At 55.0% G+C, this 12,788-nt stretch overlaps 1 protein-coding gene across 3 annotated transcripts in view; it reads left to right on the top strand.

Annotated features, from left to right (window-relative positions):
- PIK3R6 (phosphoinositide-3-kinase regulatory subunit 6) overlaps positions 1-12,788 on the top strand; it is a 41,119-nt gene that overhangs the window by 6,248 nt on the left and 22,083 nt on the right. Inside the window, exons 1-2 of one of the 3 annotated variants that reach the window (XM_075169781.1) lie at positions 3,602-6,251; positions 11,067-11,199. In XM_075169781.1, the coding sequence (XP_075025882.1) occupies positions 11,187-11,199 (13 nt within the window). In that variant the 5' untranslated portion in view covers positions 3,602-6,251; positions 11,067-11,186. Of the gene's footprint in view, positions 1-3,601; positions 6,252-11,066; positions 11,200-12,788 lie in introns of those variants that run through there. The other 2 variants (XM_075169779.1, XM_075169778.1) reach the window with 2 other exon arrangements.

Below are 12,788 nucleotides of genomic sequence, written 5' to 3'. Positions count from 1 at the left end.
GGGCACGGCTGTTGCGGTGGCAGGGCCATAATGACTTTTTATCAGTTATCATTGTATGGGTTTGCAGCTGCTGTTGGGATGTGGGCAGCAGCAGCACCCCTCTCCAGCAGCCCGTGTGCCCAGCCTCGGTGGGGATTTGACAGAGGGGAGCTCTGATTTTCACAAGAAATGAGAACTCCTCTGCTCCAAGTGTTTGGGAAAGAGCTGACCCAACAGGACTCTCAGTTCAGTTGTGTCCAGCCTTCTTAACGCTGACACATCTCCTACCAAGACGTGGGGGCTCTAGGGAGTTGCTTTCCCAGTTGCTTTCTTGCTTTTGTGAGCTTTGCTGGTGTTAATGGCTGTTCTGAAGGCAGATGCCGTGTTGGCTGAGTCACGTCTTTCTATTTTGAGGTGTGACATGCCTTGAAGACAGCACCGTCCATCAAACATGGTTTGGGCAGGAGCTCTCCAAGGGAGCTGCTGTTGTGAGTGATCTGTGCTGGGACAGGTTTTGCTTGTGAGTCTCTAGTGTAATTTTTCAGTCCAGACTGGCGTTACTGGGGGGTGTTCATGGTCCTACTGAAAGCAGTGGTTTCTGTTGTTGCCCGTACCATATGATTAAATTTCGTTATTGACCTTGTCCTCCTGGTGCAACATTATATATTCTCCCCTTCCTTGCTAACCTGCTTCTCTTCCCGCTCCACGTTAGCCCTGTCAGCAGTTGTCACGTTGTTCGTTCCCCACAGCCAGGGCAATGCCAAGTGCACACCACTATCCTGGTCATCTGCTGACACGGGGGAAGGTGCCATACACAACATGCTGGGGTCACTGGCTCTGGTCACCCTCCACCTCCCAAGCCCATGGGCAATTGCTCTGTGCCCTCCCTGAGCCCCAGTGCCCTCCCCTCTGCTGTTGGGCAGATTTGGCCACCTGAGTGCAGCTTCCAGCAGGGGCTGGGTGAAATCTCCTCCGCTATGGAGGGGAACCCTGTGCAGAGCCGAGGGCACTGAGACACCACCACATCACCTGGGGCAGAAAAGACCTAAGACATAAACAGCGCTGGATTCACCACTGAGGCTTCTAGATAGAGGTACACCCATGGTGGTCCCTCACCCTCTGGTCTCACTTGCCATCTCCCAGTGGGTCAGGCAAGGCAGATGGGTACCGATGTGCTACCACCAGCCCCACTGCCGGAGCACTGCAAGGAACAGCAGCGTGACATTGTGGCACCAGCTCAGCCATGTTCGTGATCTCCTGCCTGAGCACATCTCACTGCAGCCCGGTGGGAGCTGCTTGCTCCACAGCTGAACACACCCTGAAATTGCTGTTTAAACCCCAGATTTCTTTGTGAGGGATAAAGGATTTGCTGTCAACACACAACTGCTTTCTCCTGGCTGGTGACACAGAGCATGTCTGTAGAGTGGAGTGGCTGTACCACCAGTGACCGGGCTGGTGAAGGTACTGTACAAGTGAGGTATTGCTCAGGGAACGTATGGAGATGGGGAGCAGCTGTGCCATCCCACAGCCCCTTCCACCTCCAGAAAGCAGCCAGCTCCCTGCCTGGCCTCTCCCAGGCTGGCCACGTTTGGGAGCCTGAGCTCTGCCCGCTTTTATTTCCCCCTCAGGTGGACAGCACTTGCCTGGGCTGTTTGTGCAATCAAACCTGGCAGCGGTTTTCAAAACGCACTTATTTTTTCCCTCCGATTGTTTTTTTCCAAAGCCGACTCTGGGAATGGAAAGATAGATGCTAAATCTAAAAAGCTGATGCTTCCGGAAAACTCGTTTCTTTCCTTAGAAAGAATGAAATGTGACGTTGGCGAGGAAGTCTCCAAAGAGTCGTTAGTGTCCAGGAAGCTGCTCAACTTCCACGCCAGCTTTAGCAAAGGGCTTCAGGGCTCATTCAATCCTGACGGGCAGATGAACGTCCGCTGCAATGTGCGCTGCGAACGTGTTTCATTAGTGAAATGGCTGTAAGAGCCATTCTCGCCTTCTTCCTCCGTTGGCATGAGTCTCCTGGCAGGGACGTGCCTTGCCAGAGCAGCCAGCAGGCAAGTGGCACAGCAAAGTGTTGCTGGAAAGCAGAGTTTGAGCTTGAGATGCGTTTCCTTGGCAGTGAGAGCCTGAGGGAGAGCATCTGGTTTCATATCAGAGCTGTCTGAAACCACAAGCCCTGCCAGGTTTTGAGCTGAAACTGAAAAGCAGTCCAGAAGTGGGGCTCCAGGCTGGTCCATAGCACGCGTGGTCCCCCCGCCTCTTCTGCAGGTCTTCTCCAGCCTGGCAGCCTGTCCAAACGGGGCCAGAAATGAGGCTCTTAAACACAACCTGGCAGGTGATCTTTATGTGGTTTTTGAGTTTCATAACCACAGTTTTGCTTAGTTTTCATTTTAACTGAGACACCTTGCTCTGGGGCGGCTGATGTAAGGTGAGATGGAGCCAGCCCCTGCTCTCCGTCTTTATCCTTGGCCATGGTTCATGTCCTCAGGGGAGCCTGGAGCTGCTGTCACCTGGACAGTAAGGAGGGCTGGAGGCTGGAAAGCTGCATTTGTCCCCCTTTCCTACCTGAGCTGTGCAGCTGGGCTGGAGGTAAGGATCAGGGCCAAAACCAGCGGCTGCTCCACTGGCAGATGGACACGGTTTAAGAGGAGGGTGCAAACAGGATGTCAAACCTCTGATGGACTCCTCTGGATGATTTTGCTGTAGCATCAGTTAACTTGTCCTGGTGTAAGCGGTGACCCTGGATCCCAGAGGAGCAGTTTTGGGGGCTATTGGCTGCAGTTTTGAGCAGCCCAGTGGATGCAATATTAGATACTCAGGTTGGCTCAGGGGGAAACGGCCCGCTTGAAGCTGCCCTTCAGCTCATGCAGTGAAGAAATCCCCCTTTGGCCCACATTTGATACTTGTGCTCCAGCCGCTCTTGCCAGAGCTAAAAGGAAACGCGGGCTGGGCACCCGCCCCGGAGCTTTGTAACGTTAGACGAAGCGTCTGATGTGCTACTTTCATAACCGATCTCGCTCAAAGGCAACTGCAGGGAGAAGGGGGAGGGCAGAGCGAGGGGGTGGCGAATTCTGGTCTCCTCTACAGGACATCTGTCATCTCATGACGAAACGCTGCGAATACACGTGCTCATGTGTCTCCCCTACGGCTGAGCACTTGCCGCGTCTCCCTTCAGGACGCTCCGGCGCTGAACAGCTCGCTCGCCGCTGCTGATGGTATTTGTACGATCCTTCCTCGCATCGCGAGCAAGCCAGGTTTTCCGCTGCAGGAATGGGAAAAAGTTGGGATCGGGGCAGTAACTGGTGGTGGGATGGGGAGAGGAGGAGCGCGGCCGGGGGAACAGCTTTCCGTGCTTCGTTCCTGTGCAATACGCGGGTTTTTCTTTGCGAGCGTCTGTAGTCGAGCTGATAAACAACCACAGGAAACCTCAGACGTACCCATGTAGTGAATTTGTAACTAAATACAGGGCTGCAGAAGGCGTGGAGAGACTGGCTTTGGAGCGGGACTAAATATAACTCAGAGAAAGCAAGCGCGTGTGCCCCATGGGCTGCGCTTGCCCTGCTGTGTCACTGCTGTCCTTGGGCGAAGCGGGGAGGTGGGAGAGGGGACATGCCCCAAGGCTGGCCGTGGTCAGCACAGCTCCAGGTGATGGCATTCGGGACCCAAGCCAGGGTGTGCTGGGCAGCGGAGGGTGCCCGGGCACGTTGGAGAGCTGGGGCAGGACGGTGAGACCGAACTTCCCAAGGGAGCCCACCCGTTTGCTGCCAGCCCAGCTCCCGCTCCCAAAGGGTTTGGCTTTAGGTTGTCTTTCATGGCTTCAGATATTTCTGCATTGCTCGGTCTGTGTCTCGTGTGTTTCACCTGGTCTAGAGGTTTTGGTTTTTAGCGATTTCCACCAGCTTTTGATGATTTGTGAGACAGAGCAGCAGGTCTTTTGGGGAGGCTGTGTGTCCCCATGTCGAATGTTTCCAGGGGACAGCCTGAGTCACTTCTCTCCGCTGAGTAGGATGGGGTTGAGATGATTCATGTGGCTGGACACATCTCCATCCTTCTGCCATGGGATTTTCAGTCCCACCCCAGCATCCTTGCATACTGAGGGCTTAAAAAGGACTGAGCTTCAACTCCTGCCATGGATTGGAGCTAAGAGGGGAATATCCTTTCCTTGGGACAGGAACGTGCTTTCCTGCAGAGCTGGACTGTTCCTCCAGCGGGTGCACCAGGCTGGGGAGGCAATCCCATTGCTGTGCCACTTGCTCGCTGGGAAGTTTGCCTGGCTGGGCTTTGTCGTAATGGTCAGCAGAATGGAACAGGCTGGGGGACCTGGGCTGCTGTGGGGTGGGACATGGCCTCCTGGGACCAATCTCTGGTCCTGGTCAGGCTGCAACTCGAAGAGGCTTTTGGGTGTTTGCTGACAGTGTGTTGCAGCACTTCTGAAAATCCCCCGGCTTTCTTGGTGGTGAGGCTGTGACTGTGCGATGCCTTGCTCTGACTGTCTCTGCTCAGGCTACAGCCGCTCAGGGGTGCGTGGAGGCTGGTGGCCAGGCGAGCTCTCCGCTGGCGTGGGACCGCATAGTGCTGAGCCCGAACCAGGGCCCTTTGGGATGCAGGTGACGCATCCTGCCACCCATAAGGGTGCTAGCCCATGTTATAATTAAAACAATCTAGCAGGGCTAACAAGGGCAGAGGATCCTTCTTCATGGAGGACAAGAGCAGCTGGTGCAGCCCAGCCTGGTCTCTGCATGCAGTAGGGACCGATGACCCTACAGGGATCAATGACCTTCTGTCTGCACAACCTGGTGGTGCCCACCCAGCCATAGCTGGGACCCTCCAGGCACATCCAAAAAGCAAATAGGGTAATGCGTGATCTGCTGAAACTGCCTCATCCCAGTGTCGTTGCTGTCTGTGCTGTTAATGACCAGCCCCCACAGAAAGGAGAGGGCATTGGTGTGGTCTCCCCACCATGCCTCACTGGCTATAAGCACTGGGGAGGGGACAACCCTGGAGGAAGGTGACTATTTCCTTGTGCAGGCCTGGGCCAGAGTATGACGCAAATGGGGAACCTCTGCTCAGGAGGAAGGTGGTTCAACGAGGTGAGCATTGGGAGGATGGAGAGGTGAGGAGGGAGGCAGACTGGAGGATCCCAGCCCCATCTCCTCATCTCCTCATCTTGTATTAGCTCGGCTAAATTAGAGCAGTGGTCACAAACTGTTCCCCAACTCTGGGTCTCCATTAACTGCCGCCCTGCAGAGGAGGGACACTGAGGATGGGTTTATGGGGTGCTCAGCACCCGATGCTCAGCCAGGTTCTGCTCACGCTCTCTCTACCACCCTGGTGGTTTGGAAAAGGAGGATGAGGCTGCAAAGCCCTTTAACCCACAGTCTTATCTGCCAGTTTCCATGGTGAACTGTGCTTTCAATGCAAAGTTCTTCATTTTTAAGAATATAGCCAGATGGCTCCCATAACTACCCCAAACTCTTGGGAGAGGTGGCTTTCAAGTCACTAAGGTGACTTTTTCACTAAAAAACCTTATAGTTATTAAAAACTGAAGGGAGGAATGTGACTTCCCTTCTCGCCCTTCCTTTTTAATTTTAATTTTTTCCTGCAAATGAAATAAAATACAGCTGATGCCATGGGTATTTTAAGAATTGCAGAGAGGAAGCGGGGATTTGCAGCTCTGCAAAGAAGTGGGATGAATGCAGAGAAGACTCTGGTCTTGCTGAGCTGGGAGACAGCAAAATAACCAGTTATGGGATGAAATGTGTCTCGTGTCTCCTGCAGGGAAGGGAAGAGATCCAAGGGGGGAGGAGGGGGACAGAAAGCGGAGGAGCCCTCACAGGTGTGGATAGGGAACTGAGCCGCTTCTGCCTCTCGCCGGCACTTTTGCAGGGCTTGCTTTTATGCCCCGTCATATTTCCCCTCGACTCATCTATCGTCTCCCCACGGTCATGTGTGTTGGCTGGGGCCTGTGAGCCCTTCCTGTTTCTGGGTAGAAAGCTTGTGGTCACTGGTGAGCTCCGACACATGCACACAGAGCAGAAGCGAGCCCCGTCCGTGCTCGGCGGCGTTGCGCGTGGGCTCCAGTGCAGATGCCGCGGGGATCGCTGCTTCGCTGTCTAGCTCCCGCCTGCTGCACCTCGGCAAAGGAGCCAGTGCCCTTCGGCTGCGCCTGATCCACCGCCGCCTCCTCCCTCCTCCTCCTCGCAATGTGCCTGCTGGGACGGTCTTGTGCCCTGAAGGGAGCTGCGATCCTGGGAGCTGGAAGGACGCAAGGGAAGGTGAGTGCAGCCTGGAGCCGGGCAGGTTTGGGACAGGGTCCTTGGTCCCTCTGGTCCCACTCGCAGCAGGGTGGGTGCAGGGCCAGGCTGTGATGGGGGATCCTGTCCCCAGCCTTCGGGGGAGCGGGGCAGGAGTTCCCAGGCGAAAACCTGCGACCTTCTCTCTTGCAGGTCTGAGTTAGTCCACCAGGCACTAGGACCAGTGCAGAGTCCAACCCCAGAAATGGGGACAATATCCCTCCACTTGTGCCAGGGATCAGTCACTTTGGGAGAGGCGAGGCAGGCAGAGAGGGCTGTCTGTAGTGGAGGGCTCTGATGTCTTGTGCTCCCCTTTCTCCGGGGACTGCGCTGAGGCTTGCTGTCAGCAGCAACCCCTGCCTGCTGCGCTGGGCTGTGGGGATGTGGCACAGTTAATGTGGAGGGTCTGGTTCTAGAGACTCGGTGAAGTCCCCTTGGCTGAGAATGTCCCTGCGTGAGACACCAGGCCAGCAGTGCAAACCTGGGAGAGGGTACCTGGCTCGCCCAGACCCCTGGGTGGGAAGTGGGGGGCTGCAGTGCAGCTCAAACCGTCTCTGTGCCTGCCATCCCCACGCAGCACCTGAGCAAGCCATGGGCATGGGGTCCCCCCGGCTGGCTCACAGCACCTGGTGGGTCAGGGCTCGATGGGCACAAAGTGCAGAGGTGGGGAGTTTAGCCCCATGGTCTGCGACCAGAAGAGGTGGCAATGGCAAAGGACTCAGCAAGAAGGGACTTGTCCCTGCATGCAGAGGATGCAGGGACTTCCCTCTCCATCCTCTCCAGGGAAGGAGTGGTCCCAGCATCCCAGCATCACATCCCAGTGTGTCGCATCTGGTCTCCCAGGGGATTTATGGCTGCTGAGTGCTGGGAACAGCCTGGCAGGCAGAGCACAGGGTAGGTGTTGGGGACTGATCCTGTCTCAGCAGGCCAAGAAACAGCCTGGTGCAGTGATAGGGATCCTCTTACACCCCAGGTTTCTGGATGCCAGTGGGTGTCATCTCCCACTGCTCTGACACCAGCACTGGGATCTCCATGGTGTGTGCTGCAGTTCCACACATCCTCTGCTAAAATGCTTTTTCACCCAAATCAGCAGCTCTAAGTGCATCATTGGAGCTTCGAGTGGTTATTGTGTCCCTGCAGTGACACAGGGCTTCTAGGTGGGGTTCAAGGAATCCCTCCTGCCGGGTGATGGGCTTCATCCCTTATGGTCAGCCTCTGCCCAGAGCAGCGTCACTGTCAGGGCAGGGGCTGGCAGTCTCCTTCCCAGGGGTGTGTAGGTTGGGTCTTTGCTCCCTGCCACTCTCTGCTCAGCCAAAGAGGTGCCAAGGTCAGATCATCTGGCATAAATCAGCCTGGCTTCATTAATGTTATTCAAAACCTACCCATACACCTTGGCTGGGGAGCAGCCTACACATCCACGGGCAAGGAACTGTTTGTATATGCTCCGTGCAAAGGCTGAATTTAGTCCTTGGTTACAGCACAGGCTCTTGCATCTTCAGAGCCTTCCTCGCCATGGTACTGGGTTTGGATTTGTGTCAGGGTGATTGCAGGGCCAGCTGCTCTCGGGAAAGTCCTGCTGAAGCCCAGGAGGGAAGGGCACGCAGCATCCCCGTCTGTTGTGGCTGGGGAGGGCAAATGTGGTCCTGCTGTCTCAACGGCTCCGAACTGGGGCTGATGCTGTTCAGCCCTTCCCATCCTCAGCCCTCCATCCCTCCTCCTCCTTTGGTAGCCCTGGTACCCTCACCCTTGGGGAGAAAAGCCAGCAGAAAACGTCCCCAGTGAAAATGGGTGATTTTCTGCTCATTTAGGTCCCTGTGCTGGTTACGGCCAGGCCAAGCAAGAACCAGCAGCTCGTGCCCAGCAGAAACCAGACTGACCCCAGTCTTCCTCACCAGCCTGTTTCCATGTATGTCTTTTCATGTCTCTTCCCATACAACATTTGCCTGTCCTCTCGCAAATGGCATGACTGGACTTTGAATATGCTGGAGACCAGTTTTTGGCATTTTATGTTGAATTTTCTTGGGAGACGCAAGCAGGCAGGCGGACTATGGATTCAATCTCAGCTCCTCTTTGCCGACAGTGAGGAAAGCCAGCACTTTTTAAGCAGACAGGAGAACTGAGAACCGAAGTTTCTCAGGAAGGAGGAGCTCACATCGCTCTTGCCCTGTTGAGCCCTTTTCTAAATCTGGAAACAGAGCGCTAGCGAGCAGATTCCACGTCTGGTCACCAGCTCCCCTCCCACGCGCGGGCAGGTAGGATGCGGATGTGGAAAACCACCGACGCAATTAGCAGCAGGCTGTGTTTCGATTCGGCAGGCAGCCTCCCCGAGCCCCGAGGCAGGCGCGCCGGAGGAGCCCGGCGTGCATCCCCGGCTCCACTGCTCAGCACAGGCACCGTGGGTCTCCCGCTGCATCAGGGACCGCAGCACTTTTCCCAGCAGGAAATATCATTTTGAGAACCGTGGTGCAGCTCACGGGCTGCGCAACGCTGCTGCGCGGTGTTTGGTGCTCTTACGCATGCAAGGGATTATGAGAATCATTCACTTTTCTTCTGTAGACAGTCATTCAAGAGAGTGATCTATAATTTTTAAAACTAGGAGGATTAATTGATGTTCTCCTCCTCTGGCCCAGACGCCGGCATACCAAGAGGCACATCCCACTTCTGCCTGTAGAAGCAAAGCCCAGTTTGTCCGCAGACAGACGGGTGATGCTTGGTGCAGGCTGTCAGCTCTGCATTCGGCTGTGGCTGGGGTGTGAGAGCATCCTTCCCTTGCTCACCACTCTGCACCCAGGGTGCTGAGCACCTCCGGAGAGTCATCCGGTTCCCAGCCAGGGGTGGCAGTGTGGGTGCGAGGGGGAAGGCGGGTGGCTGTGCCACAGGCAGGAACAACCTGTGGGCAGCACCGCGACTCACCCGCAGGCAGAGCTGCTGCCATCAGCGTGGGGTGCGGAGCGGGAAATGGTTTACTGACCTTAGTAGACACCGTCTGCCCTGCTACGCACCCCCGGTGCACCCCAGGGCAGTCACCTTGGAGGAAAGGGCACGTCCATCACCGCAGCGGTACCCACGTGCCGCAGAGATGCGACTCCCAGGTCGGTTGCATTCAGCTGATGGAGGTTGGCATCTCCTCCCTACTCCTGGCCCTGGACCAAGCTGCTTGCCAGCCATGCAAGCAGAGGCATGGGTTTTGCTGTAGTAAGCCCCTGGCCTGCAGAAGGACCGTCCTCGCCTCCCTTGTCCTCTCCACTTTCAGCTGCGGCCGGGAGCTGCCCCACGGCGCTGCTGCCCAGCGGGCGGTGGAAATCCACCGTGGTGGCTGGGCGCCAGGCCTTGTTATCCAGCCCCAGGGCCAGAAATAAAGGCCACATGGGTCTGGGGTGGGTTTTGAAAACTTCACGTGCTGCAGGAAACCTTTAATGAGCTTCTGAAACTGCTGAGAGCAGGATGCTCTCGGGGCTCGAGTGGTGCGTGGCAGGGGCGTTCCTGTGCGCGTCCATCCATCTCCCCCTGCAGCCACAGAGCTGTTGGATTTGGTGATGGTTATTTATAGATTTAGGACCTAGCTGGGTACAGTTAGGTCTTAAATCTACAAATTCAATAGAGCGAATCCTAAAGCAGAGACATGAGCACAAGCGTGGGCTGATGGCCTTATTGTGCTTGGAGAGACGCGGAGGATTGATGGGACTGCGTTGTTATTGCTGCCCGTGCTGGTTTGGGGACCGCTGGAGGTGGGCTCCCTGTTATCAGCCACAAATGTGGGTGTTTCAGGGAAATCACAGAATTCAGAGCTATGGGCTGGGTTTTTATCCATCTCTAAGGGCAAGAAGAGAGGGCAAAACCTGCAGGCAAGAAAAGCCTCAATCTAGAAATGCTGCAAGCAGTGTTGCAGCTCACTCAGGCTGTAAGTACAGGCAGCACAGTCCTGCGGTTGCTGCTGTGCCCATGGCTGGGGAGACGGGAGAGGGCAACGCACTGCGGGAGACGCTGCCTCGCCGTGGGCACGGGGGGGGCAGGACCACAAGGCACCGGAGCTGCGGGCCGGGAGGGACCCGGTTGTGGGGTAGATCGCTACAGCTGAGCATCTCAGCGGTGGTATTTCACATAGAAGATGTCGGCATCTTCTCTGCTCCCCCGCGGCTGCCCCGTGCCGGCTCCCCAGCCTGCTTGTGGTCGTGTCACAGGCAAATCTCCCTTCCTTCCTCCTCAGCTCTTGGGATTATTTCTTTTTTCCTCTTTCTTTGGAGAAAACAATGAGGGCAAGGGAAGCCGTCCGGCTCCAGGCTGGCTTCTTTCTGCAGCGTAACCAGCTCCCGAGCTTTCCTCAGGGTTTGTTTCTCTGGGATGCTGGATCAGGACGGCAGTGGATTAGCACAACAAGCATAGAAACCTCATGGAAATTTGGGCTCCTTTTTTTTTTTTCTTTTTCTGGTTGGACTTTGCATTTCAGACTCAGTTTGACTTAACCTGAACATTTCTTCTTAAATCCTGGGGAGGACAAGGTTCCCGATCCTGCCCTGCTCGGTGATGATGCTCATCCCTGGGGGCACCCTTGCTGCGGGAGGCTTTGAGGGCCAAGCGTTCAGACGAGTTCAGCTTTGAGCTGAAGCTTTCTCCAGTGAAACACAGCCCCTGAGACATGCTGTGCTCACCCTTAGGGTTCTGCCTCCCTGCCGGACATCCTCCACGCTGGGGTCCCATGCCCATGGTGTCCCGGTGCCTTTGTGCTCCCCCCCAGGGTTCAGGCTGACCCTGATCTCCACCACCAGCCTGAACCCAGCCTGCCCTATTTTTTTGCAGGCGAGACACAGGACCCAAGGCCATGCCCGTGTGGAGTGAGGAGCAGCTGCGCACTCACCCCATCATTGCAGACGCCCTGCGGCCACCGCACCCGCCCCGTGCTGCAGCCTCAGCCCGGCCATGGAGAGCACAGGTGGGTGATGCTCAGCCCCCAGGGGTGCCAGGACGGGGGGGTCCCAACCAAATGAACCCACCTCATCCACCTTCTTGTGCCTCGATTGCCCTCGATAAAATACGTGGATATCTAAGGAGGATTCATTGCTGCGGGGTAGATCTTGCTCTTCGCAAGGTGTTGGCAGACTCTGCTAGATAGGTGGGAAACGAGGCACGAAGCAACTGAGGGGCAGCCAAAAGATCTGCTGTAGCGGGGCACTTTGAAATCATCTGGCAACGATTCACATTTGAATTTTAAAGCAGTTTTATGTTTTATTGTATTTTTATGTGTCCATTTTTTTTCCCATCTGTGTTTTATTTTCATGCTGTTTCACAAGGTGGTATTGGTCTCCCGGCACCCCGAGGTCAGGATATCAACATTGAAAGGTTTTATTTCATTTCTAAGCCACTACTGTTTGTTGCTGGTAGGTGGAGACTGTTTTTAGATCAAAGTGCCTCTTGTTTGTATTGGAACGAACGCTTTGACGCTCTGCTCCCCGTGAAGAAACCTCACCGTATCATGACTGTAGTCACTTTGATTTAGAAAAAGAGGACAGCATTTATATCTGTGCTCAGGAAAAGCTTCCCCTGGTAATTAAAAACACACACAAATGAAAAGAATAGGAAATTTCAAATAGTCTATTATTGTGTAATTCCCTAGTGCAAAACCAACGAACATAATAGTGAAACTGAGGAGCTTTACAAAATCACTGGAGAGAAAACAAAAAGGAGAGAAAATACAAATTTCCAAAGCAAAATTTTGACATTTCCCTGAATGACACTTCCAAAATGAGAAAAATCCCATTTCAAAGGACATTTTTGCGCCGTAGTTTCTCCCCGTTTGGGTACGGGGCATGAACTGTGCTGGCAGAGATGGGACTTCCCGTGGACGCACACACAACTTTGCCACCACATGTGAATAATCGTGAACCCGAGTTTGTGGCTGTTTTCTGACATAGCTTCGACTGAAGCCACAGCAGTAAGTACTGCTCTGCAGAAGAAGCCTGAATTGAATGAATCCTCCGCACAAGCATCCTTAAGGGGATGTACTTCCCTGGGGTCAGTAAATAGGAGAATGATTTTGGCTATCGGGGTGTACTCAGGAATAGGCCATCCCCAATACTTCAAATCTTGCATTTCCCAGTTGTCTTTTATGCAGGGCTTGTATCTGCTGCCCCTATGCCCTGGTCACCATCTCATTGGATCCATGGCACTGCAGTCTTGGGCTTGGAGAGGGCAAGGGTGGCTTGTCATGTGTCTGGGCATGCTGCCTGCCCTGCGGGCTGGTGACAAGGAGGCAGTAAGGATGCTGTGAGGGCCAAAGTGCTCCTGCTCCCTGCTCTGCAGTGCCGGTGGGAATGGTGGCAACTCTGGGGTGCCATGTCCACTCCCCTGCATGACGACCCTGGGCCCACACACCCTCTAAAAGACACAGAAGAGCAAAAGATCGTCTCTGGTTTTCGCTTCAAAGCACCTGAGACGGTGCATGGGTCTGCATGGGATAAGGGGGCAGAAACTCAAAGCTGCCTCATCTCCTGCATGATCATGTCTTGATGGTCCTCTGCCCAC

This window comes from Calonectris borealis, chromosome 20 (assembly GCF_964195595.1).
Source record: "Calonectris borealis chromosome 20, bCalBor7.hap1.2, whole genome shotgun sequence".
NCBI classification, from domain to species: Eukaryota; Metazoa; Chordata; class Aves; order Procellariiformes; family Procellariidae; genus Calonectris; species Calonectris borealis.
Note: the sequence above shows the minus strand (reverse complement) of the source record. Positions and strands in the feature narration are given on the sequence as shown.